Raw genomic sequence first — 24,275 nt, 5'->3', positions numbered from 1 at the left:
TTTCCCTCAGCTCGGCAGCAGATCGTGGGCCGAAGGGGTGGGGTGGGGTGGGGGGGGGCTGCTCTTCCATGTTCCATCAAACTCGTACCATCCCGGCTCCCGGACTCGATGCTCGGATTTCAGGACGTGCCGGAGCTCCTCTTTACGATTGGTCGGAATTTTCCTCTTAAAGAAAAGTACGGTCCCGGCCCAACCGTGTTTGTCGTGCACGTTTAGTGATGGTGGGGGGTTGGTGGGGGGTGGGGGTCGAGCGGCAGCTGCCCTTAACTGAGGTGGTCCTGACAGTCAAAAGTACGGTCCCGGCCCAACCGTGTTTGTCGTGCACGTTTAGTGATGGTGGGGGGTTGGTGGGGGGTGGGGGTCGAGCGGCAGCTGCCCTTAACTGAGGTGGTCCTGACAGTCAAAAGTACGGTCCCGGCCCAACCGTGTTTGTCGTGCACGTTTAGTGATGGTGGGGGGTTGGTGGGGGGTGGGGTCGAGCGGCAGCTGCCCTTAACTGAGGTGGTCCTGACAGTCAAAAGTACGGTCCCGGCCCAACCGTGTTTGTCGTGCACGTTTAGTGATGGTGGGGGGTTGGTGGGGGGGGGGGTCGAGCGGCAGCTGCCCTTAACTGAGGTGGTCCTGACAGTCAAAAGTACGGTCCCGGCCCAACCGTGTTTGTCGTGCACGTTTAGTGATGGTGGGGGGTTGGGTCGAGCGGCAGCTGCCCTTAACTGAGGTGGTCCTGACAGTCAAAAGTACGGTCCCGGCCCAACCGTGTTTGTCGTGCACGTTTAGTGATGGTGGGGGGTTGGTGGGGGGGGGTCGAGCGGCAGCTGCCCTTAACTGAGGTGGTCCTGACAGTCAAAAGTACGGTCCCGGCCCAACCGTGTTTGTCGTGCACGTTTAGTGATGGTGGGGGGTTGGTGGGGGGGGGGGGTCGAGCGGCAGCTGCCCTTAACTGAGGTGGTCCTGACAGTCAAAAGTACGGTCCCGGCCCAACCGTGTTTGTCGTGCACGTTTAGTGATGGTGGGGGGTTGGTGGGGGGTGGGGGTCGAGCGGCAGCTGCCCTTAACTGAGGTGGTCCTGACAGTCAAAAGTACGGTCCCGGCCCAACCGTGTTTGTCGTGCACGTTTAGTGATGGTGGGGGGTTGGTGGGGGGGGGGGTCGAGCGGCAGCTGCCCTTAACTGAGGTGGTCCTGACAGTCAAAAGTACGGTCCCGGCCCAACCGTGTTTGTCGTGCACGTTTAGTGATGGTGTGGGGTTGGTGGGGGGGGGGGGGGTCGAGCGGCAGCTGCCCTTAACTGAGGTGGTCCTGACAGTCAAAAGTACGGTCCCGGCCCAACCGTGTTTGTCGTGCACGTTTAGTGATGGTGGGGGGTTGGTGGGGGGGGGGGTCGAGCGGCAGCTGCCCTTAACTGAGGTGGTCCTGACAGTCAAAAGTACGGTCCCGGCCCAACCGTGTTTGTCGTGCACGTTTAGTGATGGTGTGGGGTTGGTGGGGGGGGGGGGTGGGGGTCGAGCGGCAGCTGCCCTTAACTGAGGTGGTCCTGACAGTCAGTTCTCTGGCAGTGCTGGGCAGAAAGGGGTCTCAATCCCACCCAAACAGGGGTGATGGAAGGAAAAGTTCAAGAAATTTATTGTCATCCAACTATAAAGATGTTGAAACAACGTTCCTCTGGACCGAGCTAAACAACACAGTTCCCTCTAATTTTTCTACAGCTATGCGGGCCAACAAAAGCTCCGAGGCTGAAATATTTTATATGGTCTGAACGCAGTTATACGATTTTTTTTTGTGTGTGTAATATGCACATCAAACAAGCACAAACCTCACACACGTCACAAATAAATGAGGTCAGGCAGTCAAAGCAACTGACTAAGGAGCTGGTGGTGGACCTGAGGAGGGCTGAGGCACCGGTGACCCCTGTTTCCATCCAAGGGGTCAGTGCGGACATGGTGGAGGATTACAATTACCTGGGGATACGAATTGACAATAAACTGGACTGGTCAAAGAACACTGAGGCTGTCTACAGGAAGGGTCAGAGCCGTCTCTACTTCTTGAGGAGACCGAGGTCCTTTAACGTCTGATGAGGATGTTCTACGAGTCAGTGGTGGCCAGTGCTATCACGTTTGCTGTTGTGTGCTGGGGCAGCAGGCTGAGGGTAGCAGACACCAACAGAATCAACAAACTCATTCGTAAGGCCAGTGATGTTGTGGGGGGTGGAACTGGACTCTCTGACGGTGGTGTCTGAAAAGAGGATGCTGTCCAAGTTGCATGCCATCTTGGACAATGACTCCCATCCACTCCATAATGTACTGGTTAGGCACAGGAGTACATTCAGCCAGAGACTCATTCCACCGAGATGTAACACTGAGCGTCACAGGAAGTCATTCCTACCTGTGGCCATCAAACTTTACAACTCCTCCCTCGGAGTGTCAGACACCCTGAGCCAATAGGCTGGTCCGGGACTTATTTCCAATTGGCATAATTAACATTATTATTTAATTATTTATGGTTTTATTTTGCTATATTTCTACACTATTCTTGGTTGGTGCGACTGTAACAAAACCCAATTTCCCTCGGGATCAATAAAGGATGTCTGTCTGTCTGACAGAAGCAATGGCAAAAGTAAAATGTTTTGACTAGATGGTGTTGGCGTTCGGATACCGACTTCCATTCTGTGTCTATTGTTGCAATTCGTAACAGTGCTGTAACTTGAAACACTGACAATATAAATACATTGAAGCTCTAGAATGTTTCAAAGTAAAGGTCGTGGTACGTTTAATGGTGTCAAGTTAGGAGAAGGGGAAGTACAATGAGATCCAGGTGTTCTTGTTCATCAGTCACTGAAAGTAAGCATGCAGGTACAGCAGGCAGTGAAGAAAGCTAATGGCACGTTGGCCTTCATAACAAGGGGAGTTGAGTATAGGAGCAAAGAGGTCCTTCTGTAGTTGTACAGGGTCCTGGTGAGACCCCACCTGGAGTACTGTGTGCAGTTTTGGTCTCCAAATTTGAGGAAGGACATTCTTGCTATTGAGGGAGTGCAGTGTAGGTTCACGAGGTTAATTTCCGGGTTGGCGGGACTGTCACATGTTGAAAGATTGGAGCGACTGGGCTTGTATACAATGGAATTTAGAAGGATGAGAGGGGATCTGATTGCAACATATAAGATTATTAAGGGATTGGACACACTGGAGGCAGGAATCATGTTCCCGATGTTGGGGGGAGAGTCCAGAACCAGAGGCCACAGTTTAAGAATAAGGGGTAGGGGCTATTTAGAACGGAGTTGAGGAAAAACTTTTTCACCCAGAGAGTGGTGGATCTATGGAATGCTCTGCCCCAGAAGGCAGTGGAGGCCAAGTCTCTGGATGCTTTTAAGAGAGAGTTAGATAGAGCTCTTATAGATACTGGGGTCAAGGGATATGGGGAGAGGGCAGGAACTGGGTACTGATTGTGGATGATCAGCCATGATCGCAGTGAATGGTAGTGCTGGCTCGAAGGGCCGAATGGCCTACTCCTGCACCTACTGCCTATTATTTAGAAAAATTACGGATTATATTCATTGACATGTAGGGTACTTCACAATGATAACTAACATAGATCTAATTCTATGTGGCATAATGTCAATATTAGTGCAATCTCAATATATCGGCATAATTTCAAAACTATATTAATTTTTTTTTAATTCTAGCTGTGCGGCATCAAAGGAGAAATGGGCGGGAGCATGTTGGTTACTGTGTGGCTGTGCCCAGTTTATAGGGGGATGCAGCGTAACTCACGGACGTAACCAGAAATAAATTAACAAATGATGGAGCGCGTTTAGGACACGAATAAGTTTTCTTTTTTCGCACAAAGTTTGCCGGGGTCGAGCCAGATACGTTAGGGAGTCTGACGAGACCTGTACGCGGGCACACGAGGGGTTAAACCGTGCGGGCAGGAGAGGTGAGTCTCGCCGGCCATCTGTTTGCTAATTTAACTAGCTCGGCACGACGCCGAGGGCTGAAGGGGTTGTTCTGTCCTATGGACTTACAACTTGACTCTGTGATTAACCTCGGTGTGTCCGCGATGACTAATCTGCAAACATATTTGGTAACTTTCCAGGCCTGCGTTCATATCCTTTTCAAACAGAACGCCTGCGGTTCGCTAGGATTCAGCGACACAGGACATCCGTCTCACAGCCGAACGAGAGCCACACGTTCGCAACCTGTTTCCCCCTACATGAAGACCATTTTACTGAACGGCATGTCCATCGGTCACGGTCAGGCGAGAGCAGTGTTCCCCGGGCGCGTATCGGAGAGCCGGGCGGACTCCTTCAGCCCGTCCGGCCAGTGGGTCTGCCGGGAGATCGGCCCCGGCTGCCAGACGCAGCCGGGGTCTCACGCCGGACACGGCAGGTCGCAGGCCGTCCTGGGGAAGCCGCCCCTCCACGACGGGGTCCGGCGGGCCAGCAGCGCCCGGTCCCCGGCCGCCCGGGACAGGGGCAGGCAGCGCGAGCAAAGCTGGGGCGGCGACACCCCGCCCCCGGGGGCGCCCGCGACCGGCGCCGAAGGCGAGCCCCTGTCTCCCAGCCTGGACGAGACGATCGAGAACCTCAACAACCTGATCCTGGAACTGGACCCCACCTTCCAGCCCATCGGTACCTGCCCCAAGCCCAGCTACCTGTCGAGAGGCAGCCAGCGGCCGCAGGACGCATCCGGGGACGACCGGCTGCTGGACGCGTACGGCCCAGGTAGGTGTCCAACCCCGCAGGTTGAAGGTAAACTTCATTATCAAAGTACATATATGTGACCAACTATGACCCGGGGATTCACCCTCTTTTGGCAACGCAAAGAAACAAGATCGTATTACAGAGGGAATATGTCCAAGAGTAAGGGAGGGAAGTTTAAGGGAGACATCAGGGGTAAGTTTTTTTTACACAGAGGGTTGTGAGTGCCTGGAATGACTTGCCCGGGATGGTGGTGGAGGCTAAAACATTAGGGGTATTTAAGAGCCTCTTGGACAGGCACGTGGATGAAAGAAAAATGGAGGGTTATGGGGTAGTGTGGGTTTAGTACTTTTTTTAAAAAAAGGATTATATGGGTTAGCATAACATGGAGGGCCGAAGGGCCTGTACTGTGCGGTAGTGTTCTATGGTTCTATTATTATTAATAATAGTAAGTAATAAATATCGAGAATGAGCCTCAGAATCGGGTTTGATATCTGACACTGAGGTTGGACCCTCGACTAGGAAGGGGAGGAGGGAAGAGAAGAGAGCGGTATTGATAGGGGCTTCTATAGTCAGGGGGGCGGGTAGGAGATTTTGTGGGGAAGATCGGGAGTCTCGGATGGTATGTTGCTTCCCTGGTGCCGGGGTCCGGGACATCTCAGATCGGGAGCAGGTTATTCTCGAGAGGGAGGGCAAGAACCCAGATGTTGTGGTCCAACGATGTGGGTAGGATGAGTGAGGGGGTCCTGCGTAGGGAGTTCAGGGAGTTAGGTGTGAAGCTGAAGGGCAGGACCTCCAGGGTAACAATCTCAGGATTGCTACCTGTGCCACGTGCGAGTGAGGCAGGGAACAGAAGGATTTTACAGATTAATACGTGGCTGAGAGGATGGTGCAGGATGGAGGGCTTCAGGTTTATAGATAATTGGGCCTTGTTCCAGGGAAGGTGGGATCTGTTCTGACGGGACGGTTTACACCTGAACTGGAGCAGTACTAACATTCTTGCAGGAAAGTTTGCTGGTGCTTCTCTGGGGCGGGGGTGGGGGGTTTAAACTAAATTTGCAGGGGGCGGGGATCCAGAATGTGAGAGAGGATAGAGAGAGGAAGAATAAAGGACAGGTGGGGACTACACGGTTCCGGAATATTAAGTGTGTAGTAGAGAAAGGTGGGGCGGAACAAGTGATAAGGAGGACACATGGACAGAGGGATGGTCTGACGGAACATGGAGTTAAATGTGCAGAAAGAATAAGTAAATTTAGGAAGGACAACAAAATTCTAGGGGCGTATAGCCCGATGGGAGTTCGGGGAGCTGGGTTAAGCACAATAGGCAGCAATTCAAACAGAGAGAGGAGAAATGGGCTAAAAATTCTATATCTGAATGCACAAAGTGTCAGAAATAAGGCAGATGAGCTTGAAGCTCAGGTGCGAATGGGTAACTATGATGTTGACATAGACAACGGAGACATGGCTGCAGGGAGATCAGACCTGGGAAATGAATGTACAAGGGTATACGTGCTATCGTAGGGACAGAAATGTGGGCAGAGGGGGTGGGGTGGCCCTGTTGGTGAGGAATGAGATTCAGTCCTTTGCAAGGGGGGACATAGGATCAGGAGAAGTAGAGTCTGTGTGGATAGAACTGAGGAACAGAAAGGGCAAAAGGACCCTAATGGGTGTTGTCTACAGGCCACCAAACAGTAGCATGGATATTGGGTGCAAGTTGAATAGGGAGTTAACATTGGCATGTGGCAAAGGTAATGTCTCAGTAGTTATGGGGGATTTCAACATGCAGGTGAACTGGGAGAATCAGGTTGGTGCTGGACCCCAGGATAGGGAATTTGTAGAGTGCCTACGGGATGCATTCTTGGAACAGCTTGTACGAGAGCTGACCAGGGACAAGACTGTCCTCGATTTAGTGTTGTGTAATGAACAGGATTTGATAAGCGATCTTGAAGTAAAGGAGCCATTAGGAGGTAGTGATCACAATATGATAAGTTTTTATCTACAATTTGAGAAGGATAAGGGCAGATCGGAGGTTTCAGTGTTGCAGTGGAACAGGGGAAACTATGGAGCCATGAGGGAGGAGCTGGCCAAAGCTGACTGGACGGATAGCCTAGCAGAAAAGACAGTGGAACAGCAATGGCAGGTATTCTTGGGAATAATGCACAAGGTGCAAAATCAGTTCATCCCCCGGAGAAGGAAGGATTCAAAGGGGGGAAGGGGCCACAGTGGTTGACAAAGGAAGTCAGAGATTGCATAGCATTAAAAAATATGACAGAGCTAAGGTGAGTGGGAGGACAGATGATTGGGAAGTTTTTAAGGAACAACAGAACTTAACTAAAAAGACAATACGGGGAGAAAAAAATGAGGTACAAACACATGCTAGCCAGGAATATAAAGGAAGATAGCAAAAGCTTTTTTAGGTATGTGAAGAGAAAGAAGACAGTTAAGAACAATGTTGGGCCCTTGAAGAATGAATTGGGTGAAATTGTTATGGGAAATAGAGAAATGGCAGAAGAATTTAATGAGTACTTTAGATCTGTTTTCACTAAGGAAGACACAAGCAATCTCCCAGATGTATGGATGGGCCAGGGACATAGGGTAACAGAGGAAATGAAACAGATTGACATTTGGAAGGAAACGGTGATGAGAAAACTGATGGGACTGAAGGCTGACAAATCCCCAGGTCCAGATGGTCTGCATCCTAGGCTACTAAAGGAGGTGGCCCTGGAAATTGCGGATGCATTGGTAATCATTTTCCAATGTTCCTTAGATTCAGGATCAGTTCCTGAGGATTGGAGAATGGCTAATGTTATCCCACTTTTTAAGAAAGGAGGGAGGGAGAAAACAGAGAACTATCGTCCTATCAGCCTGACATCGGTGGTGGGAAAGATGCTAGAGTCCATTATTAAGGATGAAATAGTGGCAAATCTAGATAGCAGTGATAGGATTGGGCCGAGCCAGCATGGATTTACCAAGGGTAAATCATGCTTGACTAATCTGTTGGAGTTTTTCGAGGATGTAACCAGGAAGTTAGACGGGGGAGATCCAGTGGATGTAGTGTACCTCGATTTTCAGAAGGCATTTGATAAGGTCCCACATAGAAGATTAGTGGGTAAAATCAAAGCTCAGGGCATCGGGGGGGGGGGGAAGACATTGACATGGATAGAAAACTGGTTGGCAGATAGAAAGCAAAGGGTAGCAGTGAATGGGTGTTTCTCGGAATGGCAGGTGGTGACTAGTGGGGTGCCACAGGGATCGGTATTGGGACCACAGCTGTTTACCATTTACGTCAATGATTTAGATGAAGGCATTGAGAATAACATCAGCAAGTTTGCTGATGATACTAAGCTGGGTGGCAGTGTGACGTGTGATGAGGATGTGAGGAGAATTCAGGGTGACTTGGATAGGCTGGGTGAGTGGGCAGATACTTGGCAGATGGCGTTTAATGTGAATAAGTGTGAGGTTATCCACTTTGGGAGTAAGAACAGGAAGGCAGATTATTATCTGAACGGTGTAGAGTTGGATAAGGGAGAAATACAAAGGGATCTAGGAGTCCTTGTTCATCAGTCACTGAAGGTGAATGAGCAAATGCAGCAGGCAGTGAAGAAGGCTAATGGAATGTTGGCCTTTATTACAAAGGGAATTGAGTACAAGAGCAAGGAAATCCTTTTGCATTTGTACAGGGCCCTGGTGAGACCACATCTGGAGTATTGTGTACAGTTTTGGTCTCCCGGGTTAAGGAAGGACATCCTGGCTGTAGAGGAAGTGCTGCGTAGATTCACGAGGTTAATTCCTGGGATGTCCGCTGTCTTTCCTTCTTTATAGCTGCGTCCATACGTTGGGACCGGGTTAGATCCTCAGAGATCCTGACACCCAGGGACTTGAAGCTGCTCACTCTCCCCACTTCCTGATCCCTCCGTGAGGATCGGTTCGTGCTCCCTCGTCTTACCCTTCCTGAAGTCCGTCTTACTGACGTTGAGTGCCAGGTTTTTGCAACTCCACTAGTTGGCATATCTCACCCCCCCCCCCCACCCCTCCTCCTGAGATTCCACCAACAACGGTTGTGACATCAGCGAACTGTACTGGAGCTGTGCCGAGCCACACAGTCATGGGTACGGAGAGAGCAGAGCCGTGGGCTGAGCACACACCCCTGAGGTGCGCCAGTGTTGACCGTCAGCGAGGAGGAGATGCTATCGCCAATCCGCGCAGACTGTGGTCTTCCGGTTAGGAAGCTGAGGATCCAGTGGCAGAGGGAGGTACAGAGGCCCAGGCCCTGTCGCCTTTCAGTCAGGACTGCAGGAATGTTGGCGTCGGATGCTGGACTGGAGAGAACCGCTTCCTGACGTGGGTGTTTGCATTGAAGAGTCTCTCAAAGTTAGGCCATGAGTTCTGGGAACAGTTCAGTGTTGGGGTGAATAGAGTTATCCCCTCCGTTTAAAGTTCAATGTAAATATATTACCAACGTATGTATTGTGTCCCCATATATGATCTTGAGATGAGTCTCTTTGTGAGTTATAAGGAAAGATTAAAGAGTTCAGGGCTTTATTCCTGGGAATGTAGGAGATTTGAGAGAGATATACAAAATTCTGAGGGGTGTGGGTGGGCTAAACACCAGCAGGCTTTTCCCCACTGAGGTTCGGGGAGGTCACGGGTTAAGGGTGAAAGACGAGAAGCTTAAGGGGGATCAGGGGGTTGGGGGGGGGAGGGTGGAACGAGCGGCCAGCGCGCAAGCTCGGTTTCAAGGCGTGGGAGAAGTTTGGATAGGCGCACGGGGTGGGGAGGCCGTGGTCTCCCGGGGGGCAGGCAGCTGAAGCGGGGTTTCAGCACGGACTAGACGGGCCGAAGGGCCGGTTTCCACGCTGTGCTTCTCAGAGTTAGAGGGACGTCCAATCTAGGACAGAGACGAGGAGGGATTCCTTCAGCCGGGTGGTGTGGTGGGGTGGGGAACCCGTGGGAATTCATTGCCGCAGAGGGCTGTGGGGCGGGGGGCAAGTCACTGGGTGTAGTTAAAGTGTCTGATTGGTCGGGGTGTCAAAGGTTACGGGGGAGAAGGCAGGAGAATGGGGGTTGAGAGGGATAGTAAATCAGCTGAAGATGGGATAGCAGGGCCTACTCGATGGGCTGAATGGCCTAACCCTGCCCCTCCTACAACTCTGAGTGTGCGTTTCCCCCCTCTTGGCCACAGGGATCCTCCTTTACGACGAGTGGGACTCGAGGGGCGCAGGCCACGGCGGCGCCTCGCTGGGCCGCAAGCCAGAGGCGGGCTGGCCGGAGCTGGAACTCCGCAGCGCCGCCCCCTTCTACAGGACGGTGGGTGCCTCAGCTCGCGTCGCGGCCCACCTGCGCTCAGCGACGTCGCCCGGCGGGCCACTCCGCGTGTGAGCCCAGGCTGTCTCTCACACCTGTCCTCCAATCACACGGTCTCCCAGAGGCCACCCATTCCCATCCTGACACAGTCTCCCCTAGCGCCACACTCAGCCTTCTACCTGATGGCATAAACACCGATTTCTCTAACTTCTGGACATTTCTACCCCCCCAACCCCACCTTCCTTCCCTCTCCTACCCATATCAGCTTCCCCCGGTGACCCTACTCATTCCCTTTCCTCTCTCCCCTCCTATCAGATTCCTCCTTCCCCAGCCCTTCGCCTCTTTCATAAAAATCATACAGTCACAGAGAGGGACAGCAACAGAAAAAGGCCCTTCAGCCCATCTAGTCCGTGTCAAACCATTTACACGGCCTACTCCCATCGACCTGTTACCGGGACCACAGGCACCGATTCAAACCCCTCTCAAACTTTGAAATCAAGCTCGCGTGCACCACCCACGCCGGCAGCTCGCTCCACACTCTCACCACCCTCCGAGTGAAGGAGTTTCCCTCAAACTTTACACTTTCAACCCTTCATCTCTAGTTGTAGTCCCACCCAACCGCAGTGGGAGAAGCCTGTTCGCATTTACCCTATCTATACCCCCTCATAATTTTGTCTCCCTCTATCAAGTATCCCCTCACCCCTCTTTGTTCCAGGGAATAAAATACAACTCTTCCTCCCCTGTTCTTCCATCAAACTTTGAGGTATATTTATCATCGCCTTGCGGGCTTTCACACACTAGAACGGGGATGTTTGATAAAAACAGTGAAGGAATTTACAAACAGCTGAGGTGCAAAAGACTCCATACTTCCCCACCCACCCACCTTCCCCCTCACCTGGTCTCACCTGTCAGCTTGTCCTCCTCCCCCTGCCCCACCCACCCACCTTCCCCCTCACCTGGTCTCACCTGTCAGCTTGTCCTCCTCCCCCTGCCCCACCCACCCACCTTCCCCCTCACCTGGTCTCACCTGTCACCTTGTCCTCCTCCCCCTCCCCCACCCACCCACCTTCCCCCTCACCTGGTCTCACCTGTCACCTTGTCCTCCTCCCCCTCCCCCACCCACCCACCTTCCCCCTCACCTGGTCTCACCTGTCACCTTGTCCTCCTCCCCCTCCCCCACCCACCCACCTTCCCCCTCACCTGGTCTCACCTGTCACCTTGTCCTCCTCCCCCTCCCCCACCCACCCACCTTCCCCCTCACCTGGTCTCACCTGTCACCTTGTCCTCCTCCCCCTCCCCACCCACCCACCTCCCCCCTCACCTGTCAGCTTGTCCTCCTCCCCTCCCCCACCCACCCACCTTCCCCCTCACCTGGTCTCACCTGTCAGCTTGTTCTCCCCCCCTCCCCCACCCACCCACCTACCCCCTCATCTGGTCTCAGCTGTCACCTTGTCCTCCTCCACCTCCCCCACCCACCCACCTTCCCCCTCACCTGGTCTCACCTGCCAGCTTGTCCTCCTCCCCCTCCCCCATCCACCCACCTTCCCCCTCACCTGGTCTCACCTGCCAGCTTGCCCTCGTCCCCCTCCCCCACCCACCCACCTTCCCCCTCACCTGGTCTCACGTCAGCTTGTCCTCCTCCCCCTCCCCCACCCACCCACCTTCCCCCTCACCTGGTCCCACCTGTCAGCTTGTCCTCCTCCCCTCCCCCACCCACCCACCTTCCCCCTCACCTGGTCTCACCTGTCAGCTTGTTCTTCCCCCCCCTCCCCCACCCACCCACCTTCCCCCTCACCTGGTCTCACCTGTCAGCTTGTTCTCCCCCCCCACCCACCCACCTTCCCCCTCACCTGGTCTCATCTGTCAGCTTGTTCTCCCCCCCTCCCCCACCCACCCACCTTCCCCCTCACCTGGTCTCACCTGTCACCTTGTCCTCCTCCCCTCCCCCACACACCCACCTTCCCCCTCACCTGGTCTCACCTGTCACCTTGTCCTCCTCCCCCTCCCCCACCCACCCACCTTCCCCCTCACCTGGTCTCACCTGTCAGCTTGTCCTCCTCCCCCTCCCCCACCCACCTCCCCCCCCCTCACCTGGTCTCACCTGTCACCTTATCCTCCACCTCCCCCACCCACCTTCCCTCTCACCTGTCACCTGTCACCTTGTCCTACCCCCTCCCCCACCCACCCACCTTCCCCTCACCTGGTCTCATCTGTCACCTTGTCCTCCTCCCCCTCCCCCACCCTCCCACCTTCCCCCTCACCTGGTCTCACCTGTCACCTTGTCCTCCTCCCCCTCCCGCACCCACCTTCCCCCTCACCTGGTCTCACCTGTCACCTTGTCCTCCTCCCCTCCCCCACACACCCACCTTCCCCCTCACCTGGTCTCACCTGTCACCTTGTCCTCCTCCCCCTCCCCACCCACCCACCTCCCCCCTCACCTGTCAGCTTGTCCTCCTCCCCTCCCCCACCCACCCACCTTCCCCCTCACCTGGTCTCACCTGTCACCTTGTCCTCCTCCCCCTCCCCCACCCACCCACCTTCCCCCTCACCTGGTCTCACCTGTCACCTTGTCCTCCTCCCCCTCCCCACCCACCCACCTCCCCCCTCACCTGTCAGCTTGTCCTCCTCCCCTCCCCCACCCACCCACCTTCCCCCTCACCTGGTCTCACCTGTCAGCTTGTTCTCCCCCCCTCCCCCACCCACCCACCTACCCCCTCATCTGGTCTCAGCTGTCACCTTGTCCTCCTCCACCTCCCCCACCCACCCACCTTCCCCCTCACCTGGTCTCACCTGCCAGCTTGTCCTCCTCCCCCTCCCCCATCCACCCACCTTCCCCCTCACCTGGTCTCACCTGCCAGCTTGCCCTCGTCCCCCTCCCCCACCCACCCACCTTCCCCCTCACCTGGTCTCACGTCAGCTTGTCCTCCTCCCCCTCCCCCACCCACCCACCTTCCCCCTCACCTGGTCCCACCTGTCAGCTTGTCCTCCTCCCCTCCCCCACCCACCCACCTTCCCCCTCACCTGGTCTCACCTGTCAGCTTGTTCTTCCCCCCCCCTCCCCCACCCACCCACCTTCCCCCTCACCTGGTCTCACCTGTCAGCTTGTTCTCCCCCCCCACCCACCCACCTTCCCCCTCACCTGGTCTCATCTGTCAGCTTGTTCTCCCCCCCCCTCCCCCACCCACCCACCTTCCCCCTCACCTGGTCTCACCTGTCACCTTGTCCTCCTCCCCTCCCCCACACACCCACCTTCCCCCTCACCTGGTCTCACCTGTCACCTTGTCCTCCTCCCCCTCCCCCACCCACCCACCTTCCCCCTCACCTGGTCTCACCTGTCAGCTTGTCCTCCTCCCCCTCCCCCACCCACCTCCCCCCCCTCACCTGGTCTCACCTGTCACCTTATCCTCCACCTCCCCCACCCACCTTCCCTCTCACCTGTCACCTGTCAGCTTGTCCTCCTCCCCCTCCCCCACCCACCCACCTTCCCCCTCACCTGGTCTCATCTGTCACCTTGTCCTACCCCCTCCCCCACCCACCCACCTTCCCCTCACCTGGTCTCATCTGTCACCTTGTCCTCCTCCCCCTCCCCCACCCTCCCACCTTCCCCCTCACCTGGTCTCACCTGTCACCTTGTCCTCCTCCCCCTCCCGCACCCACCTTCCCCCTCACCTGTCAGCTTGTCCTCCTCCCCTCCCCCACCCACCCACCTTCCCCCTCACCTGGTCTCAGCTGTCACCTTGTCCTCCTCCACCTCCCCCACCCACCCACCTTCCCCCTCACCTGGTCTCACCTGCCAGCTTGTCCTCCTCCCCCTCCCCCATCCACCCACCTTCCCCCTCACCTGGTCTCACCTGCCAGCTTGCCCTCGTCCCCCTCCCCCACCCACCCACCTTCCCCCTCACCTGTCACCTGTCAGCTTGTCCTCCTGCCCCTCTGCCCCCCTGTCCGTTCCAGTCCAGTTGAAGGGTCAGGGCCCCCGAAGCGTCCCGACTGACCTGCCGTCGGCGTCCACAGTGAACCCTGTTCTCTCTGCAGCCCGAGTCGGCAGGGTGCAGCGGGCTCCAGGTCGGGCAGGCGTACGGTCCCTCCAGCTCCTCCGCTCCGCTCTTCAGAGCCGTCTCTCCCGGTAAGTTATAATTACTATGAATTACAGTGAGATATATAAACACACAATTAAATAAGTGATGCACAAAGAGAACAAAAAATGTGCTCGTTTCTGATATCTGATATCCCTCTGTTCAGAGGCTGTGTCCTCTGGTCCTAGACTCCCCCACTATAGGAAACATCCTCTCCACATCCACTCCATCTGTGTCCTCTGGTCCTAGACTCCCCCACTATAGGAAACATCCTCTCCACATCCACTCTGTCTGTGTCCTCTGGTCCTAGACTCCCCCACTATAGGAAACATCCTCTCCACATCCACTCTATCTGTGTCCTCTGTTCCTAGACTCCCCCAATATAGGAAACACCCTCTCCACATCCACTCTATCTGCGTCCTCTGGTCCTAGACTCCCCCACTGTAGGAAACATCCTCTCCACATCCACTCTATCTGTGTCCTCTGGTCCTAGACTCCCCCACTGTAGGAAACATCCTCTCCACATCCACTCTATCTGTGTCCTCTGGTCCTAGACTCCCCCCACTGTAGGAAACATCCTCTCCACATCCACTCTATCTGTGTCCTCTGGTCCTAGACTCCCCCACTGTAGGAAACATCCTCTCCACATCCACTCTATCTGTGTCCTCTGGTCCTAGACTCCCCTACTGTAGGAAACATCCTCTCAACATCTACTGTGTTCTTTCCATATCCGATAGGTTACAATGAGAACCTCTCCCCGCTCCCCCCCCCCCCCCACCCACCCCGCGAGTACAGGTCCAGAGCCATTAACCACTTCTCAAACATTAACCTTTTCATTCCCGGAATCATTCTTGCGAACTGCCAGTCGACCCTCTCCAACAGTTAACCCTAACCCCCCCCCCCCAACCATCAGGATCTTGAACGAAAGGGGAGAACTACAGTCCCGATGAAGGGTTTCGGCCCGAAACGTCGTCACTACCTCCTCCCACAGATGCTGTCTGGCCCGCTGAGTTCTGCCGGCATTTCGTGACTTTCAGGATAACTACACTCATCTGTTCAAGGGCTCCTTCGTTAGTTATCGCTGTTTATTTATATTTTTATTCACCCAGTGGCGATCTGTCATTAATCCTTTTCGGTTACTGTCCCACAGATTTGCTGGGTACGCCCAGTAGGAACAAGAAACCCAGGGACGCATGCGTGTGCGGTGATAGTTAACTTTAGTTCCAACTTTTTTTTCCTTCTTCACTTGGGTGCGGGGCCCAGACCTGCTCACAGCCCCTCGCCGTGTGACCTGGGAATGCTCAGCATCGCCGGCGCAGGGCAGCCTCACCTTCCCCGAGAGGCCGGGTCACCTGCCGGGAGCGAAGCTCTCTGCAGCACAGCGCAGGGCGTCTGACTGCCTGTGTGTCCAACTCAGGCGGAACAACGACCCTCCAGCGCATCAACCAAAATATTAATAAAAACAAAAAAAGTCAACAGCAGGTAATTCAAAATGCAACGCGGAGCGCAGCGCAGGGAAACAGCCAAAGCCATTCAGTTTCATGCAGGAGGTGCTTTTGGCCGATAAAACCCTGGTTAGACTGACGAGGATGTATAGCTGAGGCTTCACCCGGCGACGCTGGGGTCTCCCGGAGAGTACAGGGAGCAGTTTTGGGACCAGGAAGGGCCGTGTTGACATTGGACCAGGGTTCAGATGAGGGCTCAGACAAACGATTCCGGGATTGAAAGGCGTGCCGTGTGAAGAGAGTTTGGTGGCTCTGGGACTGTAATCAATGGGGGGGGGGGGGGGTGGTCTCATTGAAACTTATCGAATGTTGAAAGGTCTTGAGAGAGTGGATGTGGAGAGGATGTTTCCTGTAGTGGGGGAGTCTAGGACCAGAGGACACAGAGTGGATGTAGAGAGGATGTTTCCTGTAGTGGGGGAGTCTAGGACCAGAGGACACAGATAGAGTGGATGTGGAGAGGATGTTTCCTATAGTGGGGGAGTCTGGGACCAGAGGACACAGATAGAGTGGATGTGGAGAGGATGTTTCATATAGTGGGGAGTCTAGGACCAGAGGACACAGACAGAGTGGATGTGGAGAGGATGTTTCCTATAGTGGGGGAGTCTAGGACCAGAGGACACAGATAGAGTGGATGTGGAGAGGATGTTTCCTGTAGTGGGGGAGTCTAGGACCAGAGGACACAGATAGAGTGGATGTGGAGAGGATGTTTCCTACAGTGGGGGAGTCTAGGACCAGAGGACACAGATAGAGTGGATGTGGAGAGGATGTTTCCTATAGTGGGGGAGTCTAGGACCAGAGGACACAGATAGAGTGGATGTGGACAGGATGTTTCCTATAGTGGGGGAGTCTAGGACCAGAGGACACAGATAGAGTGGATGTGGAGAGGATGTTTCCTGTAGTGGGGGAGTCTAGGACCAGAGGACACAGATAGAGTGGATGTGGAGAGAATGTTTCCTGTAGTGGGGGAGTCTAGGACCAGAGGACACAGATAGAGTGGATGTGGAGAGGATGTTTCCTATAGTGGGGGAGTCTAGGACCAGAGGACACAGATAGAGTGGATGTGGGGAGGATGTTTCCTATAGTGGAGAGACTAGGACCACAGATAGAGTGGATGTGGAGAGGATGTTTCCTATAGTGGGGGAGTCTAGGACCACAGATAGAGTGGATGTGGAGAGGATGTTTCCTATAGTGGGGGAGTCTAGGACCAGAGGACACAGATAGAGTGGATGTGGAGAGAATGTTTCCTGTAGTGGGGGAGTCTAGGACCAGAGGACACAGATAGAGTGGATGTGGAGAGGATGTTTCCTATAATGGGTGTGTCTTGGACCAGAGGGCACAGATAGAGTGGATGTTGGGAGGATGTTTCCTGTAGTGGGGGAGTCTAGGACCAGAGGACACAGATAGAGTGGATGTGGAGATGATGTTTCCTATAGTGGGTGTGTCTTGGACCAGAGGGCACAGATAGAGTGGATGTTGGGAGGATGTTTCCTGTAGTGGGGGAGTCTAGGTCCAGAGGACACAGATAGAGTGGATGTGGAGAGGATGTTTCCTATAGTGGGGAATCTAGGACCAGCGGACACAGATAGAGTGGATGAGGAGAGGAGGTTTCCTGTAGTGGGGGAGACTGAGAGGACACAGACAGAGTGGATGTGATGTTTCCTATAGTGGGGGAGTCTAGGACCAGAGGACACAGATAGAGTGGATGTGGAGAGGATGTTTCCTATAGTGGGGGAGTCTAGGACCAGAGGACACAGATAGAGTGGATGTGGAGAGGATGTTTCCTGTAGTGGGGGAGTCTAGGACCAGAGGACACAGATAGAGTGGATGTGGAGAGAATGTTTCCTGTAGTGGGGGAGTCTAGGACCAGAGGACACAGATAGAGTGGATGTGGAGAGGATGTTTCCTATAGTGGGGGAGTCTAGGACCAGAGGACACAGATAGAGTGGATGTGGAGAGGATGTTTCCTATAGTGGGGGAGTCTAAGACCAGAGGACACAGATAGAGTGGATGTGGAGAGGATGTTTCCTATAGTGGAGAGACTAGGACCACAGATAGAGTGGATGTGGAGAGGATGTATCCTATAGTGGGGGAGTCTAGGACCACAGATAGAGTGGATGTGGAGAGGATGTTTCCTATAGTGGGGGAGTCTAGGACCAGAGGACACAGATAGAGTGGATGTGGAGAGAATGTTTCCTGTAGTGAGGGAGTCTAGGACCAGAGGACACAGATAGAGTGGATGTGGAGAGGATGTTTCCTATAATGGGTGTGTCTTGGACCAGAGGGCACAGATAGAGTGGATGTTGGGAGGATGTTTCCTGTAGTGGGGGAGTCTAGGACCAGAGGACACAGATAGAGTGGATGTGGAGATGATGTTTCCTATAGTGGGTGTGTCTTGGACCAGAGGGCACAGATAGAGTGGATGTTGGGAGGATGTTTCCTGTAGTGGGGGAGTCTAGGTCCAGAGGACACAGATAGAGTGGATGTGGAGAGGATGTTTCCTATAGTGGGGGAGTCTAGGACCAGAGGACACAGACACAGTGGATGAGGAGAGGAGGTTTCCTGTAGTAGGGGAGACTGAGAGGACACTGCCTCAGTCCAGGGGGACATCTATTTACTGAAGAGATGAACATGGGACGGGAGGCCAAGGGAAAAAGAAAGGGGGAGGGGGAGCACCAGGGGGAGATGTAGAACAGGCAGAGAGAGAGAGATTTCCAGCATTTCCGGCATCTGCAGATTTCCTCGTCCGTCCTGACGAAGGGTCTCGGCCCGAAACGCCGACAGCTCTCCTGCCAAAAGATGCCGCCCGGCCTGTTGCGTTCCTCCAGCTCTTTGTGCGAGGAGCATCCGTGCAGACAGTGGCGGGAATCGAACCCCGACTGAAGCGTCACGCCAGTCCCCAAGGATGCTGCCAATCCACTGCATTCTCCAAGGTCGCTTGCTGTCCAATTGGAGGAGAACAGTCGAGCAGCCCCTCTCACGGGCGGGGGAAGCATCCTACAATTTCCAGTTCGACGGGAAGTGCGCGGTCGGGCAATTTGGTAGGAGGAATAAAGGCGGGAGAGTATTTCCTAAACGTGGGGAAAATTGAAAGAGCAGCCTTGCGAGTGGATTTGTGAGTCCCTCTGCAGGATTCCCTAGAGATTGACTTCCACATTGAGTCAGTTGGTGAGGAAGGCAAATGCAATATTGACAATCTTTTCGAGAGGAGTACTTATAAGACGAAGGACGCGAGGCCGAGGCTTTTTAAGGCGCTGCTCAGACCTCACTTGGAGTGTTGCGAGCTGTTTTTGGGCCCCGTTATCTAAAGAAAAGATGTGCTGGTGTTGGTCACGGTCCAGGCGAGAAGCATCCCAGAACGAGAGGATTAATGTGTTGATGGCTGTGGGTCCGTACTCGCTGGGGATTAGGAGAACGGGGTGGGGGTGGGGAATCGCGTTGAAACTTACCAAATATAGATAGGTTGTGCACCATCTCGGATCGCAGTGGATAGTGAGGTCAGCTGAGAAGATCATCGGGGTCTCTCTTCCCGCCATCACGGACATTTACACCACACGCTGTATCCGCAGAGCAAACAGCATTATGAAGGACCCCATGCACCCCTCAGACAAACTCTTCTCCCTCCTGCCGTCCGGGAAAAGGCTCCGAGGCATTCGGGCTCTCGTGACCAGACTGTGCAACAGTTTCTTCCCCCAAGCTATCAGACTCCTCAATACCCAGAGCCTGGACTGACACCTTACTGCCCTATTGTCCTGTTTATTGTAATGCCTGCACTGTTTTGTGCACTTTATGCAGTCCTGGGTAGGTCTGTAGTCCAGTGTAGTTTTTCTCTGGGTTGTTTTTATGTAGTTCAGTCTAGTTTTTGTACTGTGTCATGTAGCACCACGGTCCTGAAAAATGTTGTCTCATTTTTACTGTGAACTGTACCAGCAGTTAAGGTCGAAATGACAATAAAAAGTGACATGACTTGACTTAGAGTGGATGTGGAGAGGATGTTTCCTATAGTGGGGGAGTCCAGGACCAGAGGACACAGATAGAGTGGATGTGGAGAGGATGTTCCCTATAGTGGGGGAGTCTAGGACCAGAGGACACAGATAGAGTGGATGTGGAGACGATGTTTCCTATAGTGGGAGAGTCTAGGACCAGAGGACACAGATAGAGTGGATGTGGAGAAGATGTTTCCTATAGTGGGGAAGTCTGGGACCAGAGGACTCAGATAGAGTGGATGTGGAGAGGATGTTTCCTATAGTAGGTGAATCTAGCATGAGAGGACACAGGTAGAGTAGATGTGGAGAGGACCAGAGGACACAGCCTCAGAATAGATGGACGCCCATTTTTAACAGAAATGAAGAAGAATTTCTCTAGCCGGTGGTTGGGGAATCTGTGAAATTCATTGCCACAGGCGGCTGTGGGGGCACAATCATTGGGCATATTTAAAATGGAAGTTGGCCAGTTCTTGATTAGTCTGGCTGTTGAAGGTTACGGGGAGAAGACAGGACAATGGGTTCAGCCATCATGGAATGGCAAAGCAGCCCTAACACTGCTCCTTTGTCTTATGGGATTAACTGAACCGATCCCCTCTTCGCCTTGTTCCGCAGATTCCTGGATTGTAGAATCGTCGACAGCGGTGGCAGTGCCGATTTCCCAGCCGACGCAGGGGGCCCCGTGGTTGGCCCTGGACTCCAGCTCGTCCCAGCAGATCTACCAGCCCGTTGCAGCCCCATATTCCAGCAGCTACAGTGGGTCAGTGGGCGGTTCCCCGCCTCACCGGCACGGCAACCTAGCCCTGACGAGGGAAGCCCCCGTGTCCTACCTGTCAACGTCCGCAGGCTCTGACAATCAACTTAACTCCCATCAGGGCCATCGATGCAGGCTGGGTGACAGTGCCAGCTCTTTGCTCTCCACCTCTTCCGGGGGATGGGACACCTTGGGAAGGTAGAGTAACTCCTTGAAGTTCAACTCACTGTCATTCATCCGTACACACTTATACGAAACAACGTTCCTCCGGACCAAGGTGCACAACACAGTACATATAACTCTCACACACACACACACACAAAACACATAAAGTATACCGTCAAATGAAACAACGTTCCTCCAGACCAAGGTGCACAACACAGTACATATAAGTCTCACACAACACATAAAGTATACCGTCAAACGAAACAACGTTCCTCCGGACCAAGGTGCACAACACAGTACATATAACACACACACACACACAACACATAAAGTATACCGTCAAACGAAACAACCTTCCTCTGGACCAAGGTGCACAGCACAGTACATATAACTCACACACAACACAACACATAAAGTATACCGTCAAATGAAACAACATTCCTCCGGACCAAGGTGCACAACACAGTACATATAACTCACACACACACACACACACACACACACATAAAGTATACCGTCAAACGAAACAACGTTCCTCTGGACCAAGGTGCACAACACAGTACATATAACTCACACAAACTACACATGAAGGGTGTTGGCCCGGAACTCTTTTCCATCAATGCTGTCTGGCCTGCTGGGTTCCTCCAGCATTGTGTGTGTGTGTGTGTGTGTGTGTGTGTGTGTGTGTGTGTGTGTGTGTGTGTGTGTGTGTGTGAGTGTGTGTGTGTGTCTGTGTGTCTGTGTGTGTGTGTGTGTGTGTGTGTGTGTGTGTGTGTGTGTGTCTGTGTGTGTGTGTCTGTGTGTGTGTGTGTGTGTGTGTGAGTGTGTGTGTGTGTGTGTGTGTGTGTGTGTGTGTCTGTGTGTCTGTGTGTGTGTGTGTGTGAGTGTGTGTGTGTGTGTGTGTGTGTGTGTCTGTGTGTGTGTGTGTGTGTGAGTGTGTGTGTGTGTGTCTGTGTGTGTGTGTCTGTGTGTCTGTGTGTGTGTGTGTGTGTGTGAGTGTGTGTGTGTGTGTGTGTGTGTGTGTGTCTGTGTGTGTGTGTGTGTGTGTGTGTGTGTGTGTGTGTGTGTGTGAGTGTGTGTGTGTGTCTGTGTGTCTGTGTCTGTGTGTGTGTGTGTGTGTGTGTGTGTTGCTCGGATTTCCAGCAACTGCAGATTCTCTCTTGTTTGTAATAAATAACAAGGTGCATTTACGGCACGAGGGTCGGAGAGCAAGCGGTGTAACGCCACTGTCACTTCATCTGTGACGGGTGATGTCAGGGAGTCCAGTCAACTCACCGCCTGGGGCAGGGGGAGAAGCAGTTCCCATCCTAACAGTCCTTCTCCCTGATGCTAGTGGGGGTGGCGGGCGATCAAAGAGATTATCGAGCGGATGGGAGGGAACAGCTGGGAGTGAAAATGAAACGATGTCCCTACTTCAAGTTAGAAACTAGTAAGAATTTGAAGACATTGACAAGCACCTTGTGTACTATAATGAAGATCGGAGGATGCGTCCATCGAAAACATTGTTTGAAGGCATTCCATTGTCTGCACTAGGCGTCTGCGCTGATTTCGTTCATTTACAGTCAATCAAAAGAATGCATCACAAGACAAAGCAGAAGTAGGCCATTCAGCCCATCGAGTCTGCTCCGCCACTCCACCATGAGCTAAACTATTCTCCCGTCCAGTTCCAATTTCTGGCTTTCCCCCCCCCCCATATCCCTCGATACCCTGACTGATCAGATACCTGTCAATCTCCTCCTTAAGCACCCTCGGTGATCGGGCCTGCGCAGCTGTACGTGGCAACGAATTCCCTAAATCCACGACCCTCTGGCTAAAAAAATCTCTCCTCATCTCTGTTTTAAATGGGTGCCCTCTAATTCTAAGACTGTGGCCTCTTGTCCTGGTCTCACCCACCAAGGGAAACAGCCTTTCCACATCTACTCTGTCCAACCCTTTCAACATTCGAAATGTTTCTATGAGATCCTCTCTCATTCTTCTGTACTCGAACGAACACAGTCCAAGAGCCGACAAACGCTCCTCGTATGTTAGTCCCCGCATTCCAGGAATCATCCTCGTGAATCTCCTCTGAACTCTCTCCAACATCAGCCCATCCTTTCTAAGACAGGGGGCCCAAAACTGCACTCGGTATTCCAAATGGGGTCTCACCAGTGCCCCATAGGGTCTCGTCAACACCTCCTTACACGATTCCTCTTGAAACGAATGCCAACATTGCATTCGCTTTCCTCACTGCCGATCCAACCTGGTGGTTGGCCTTTAGGGTGTCCTGCACCAGGACCCCCAAGTCCCTTCGCACTTCCGATTTCTGAATTTTCTCCCCACCTAAATAATAATCTGCCCGATTGGTTCTTCTTCCAAAATGTACAACCGCACGTTTCTCAACGTTGTATCCCATCTGCCATTTCTTGGCCCCTTCTCCTAAACCGACCAAGTCTCTCTGCAATTTTTCCGTTTCTCCAACACCTCCTGCTCAGTGTACACTGGATGAATTTCTCCGTTGACAAAACTGCGTTAGTTCCTATTAGTTGTCGTAGTGTTGGAATTTATTCTGTACTTCATTTAAATACGTAATTTGTTACTCACTTTAAAAAACAAAAGAAAGCTTTATAACAAGGGGAGTTGAGTACAGGAGCAAAGAGTTCCTTCTGCAGCTGTACAGGGCCCTGGTGAGACCCCACCTGGAGTATTGTGTGCAGTTTTGGTCTCCAAATCTGAGGAAGGACATTCTTGCTATTGAGGGAGGGCAGCACAGGTTCACAAGGTTAATTCCCGGAATGGCGGGACTGTCATATGTTGAAAGATTGGAGCGACTGGGCTTGTATACACTGGAATTTAGAAGGATGAGAGGGGATCTGATTGAAACATACAAGATTATTAAGGGATTGGACATGCTAGAGGCAGGAAGCATGTCCCCGATGTTCGGGGAGTCCAGAACCAGAGGCCACAGTTTGAGAATAAGGGGGCAGGCCATTTAGAATGGAGTTGAGGAAAAACTTTTTCACCCAGAGAGTGGTGGATCTATGGAATGCTCTGCCCCAGAAGGCAGTGGAGGCCAAGTCTCTGAGATGCTTTCAATAAAGAGTTAGATAGAGTTCTAAAAGATAGCGGACTCAAGGGATACGGGGAGAGGGCAGGAACGGGGTACTGACTGTGTATGATCAGCCATGTTCACAGTGAATGGCGGTGCTGGCTCGAGGGGCCGAACGGCCTTCTCCTGCACCTACTGTCTGTTTGGATCACTGACAAGTTGAGATTTCTAATTCCTCCCCCCCGCACCCTTTTGCCTTCTAGTTCTCACTCGCTGCTGAGCGACGATGGAGAGCCGGGGACGATGTACCGGTCAGCTGGGAGCACCTACGGCTCGTCCGGCTCCTTCGTCAACCTGACGAGCCCGCACGGCGTCCAGCAGCCCTACCGGGCCTCGGACTGCCAGACGCTGCCGCTGCCCCGCATGCCGGCGCAAGCGCCCCGTCTGCCGGGGCCGGCGCCCGGGCAGCCGCCCCGGCGGGGGGTCAAGAAGGAGTCGAGCAGCTGCCCGGCGTCCGCCGCCAGCTCCTGCACCGATATCCCGCTGCTCCTGGTCAACGGCAGCGCGCTGGGCCCCGAGCCGGAGCGGGAGAGGCGGCGGCAGGCGTCCGGCTCGTTCAGCACCGCCAGCCTGCCCCGCTCGGCTTCTCCCAACAGGGCGTCCGCCAAGTCTTCCAGCGCGACCTCGCTCACGGGTAAGCCTTGCCTCCCTTCAGGGAATATTCCCGTCACCTTACCTTCCTTCCCCTCCGCCGCACTAACTCCCCCACCCGATGGAA

The 24,275-nt window shown here is 53.6% G+C and overlaps 1 protein-coding gene and 1 long non-coding RNA gene across 3 annotated transcripts in view; one reads left to right on the top strand and one right to left on the bottom strand.

The window, feature by feature from the left end:
• Nucleotides 1-3,994: 3,994 nt before the first annotated feature.
• The window catches only part of LOC132385577 (tensin-4-like), a 53,752-nt gene continuing 33,471 nt past the window's right edge, over nt 3,995-24,275 (top strand). The window contains exons 1-5 of the mRNA XM_059957743.1: nt 3,995-4,712; nt 9,871-9,995; nt 14,028-14,118; nt 20,169-20,505; nt 23,761-24,191. Coding sequence (XP_059813726.1) covers nt 4,004-4,712; nt 9,871-9,995; nt 14,028-14,118; nt 20,169-20,505; nt 23,761-24,191 — 1,693 coding nt within the window. The 5' untranslated portion in view covers nt 3,995-4,003. The remainder of the gene's footprint in view (nt 4,713-9,870; nt 9,996-14,027; nt 14,119-20,168; nt 20,506-23,760; nt 24,192-24,275) is intronic.
• LOC132385579 (uncharacterized) lies at nt 8,717-23,141 on the bottom strand. Of its 2 annotated transcripts, XR_009509198.1 has the most exons (5): nt 21,930-23,141; nt 20,384-20,496; nt 19,020-19,127; nt 13,988-14,132; nt 8,717-9,074 (listed from the first exon to the last, which is right to left on the bottom strand). It is a non-coding gene; the product is annotated as an uncharacterized LOC132385579 (long non-coding RNA). The 2 variants fall into 2 exon arrangements; XR_009509197.1 differs by lacking the exons at nt 20,384-20,496; nt 21,930-23,141 and having other exon boundaries at nt 19,020-20,147.

This window comes from Hypanus sabinus, assembly GCF_030144855.1.
Source record: "Hypanus sabinus isolate sHypSab1 chromosome X1 unlocalized genomic scaffold, sHypSab1.hap1 SUPER_X1_unloc_1, whole genome shotgun sequence".
In the NCBI taxonomy this organism is placed as follows: domain Eukaryota; kingdom Metazoa; phylum Chordata; class Chondrichthyes; order Myliobatiformes; family Dasyatidae; genus Hypanus; species Hypanus sabinus.
Note: the sequence above shows the minus strand (reverse complement) of the source record. Positions and strands in the feature narration are given on the sequence as shown.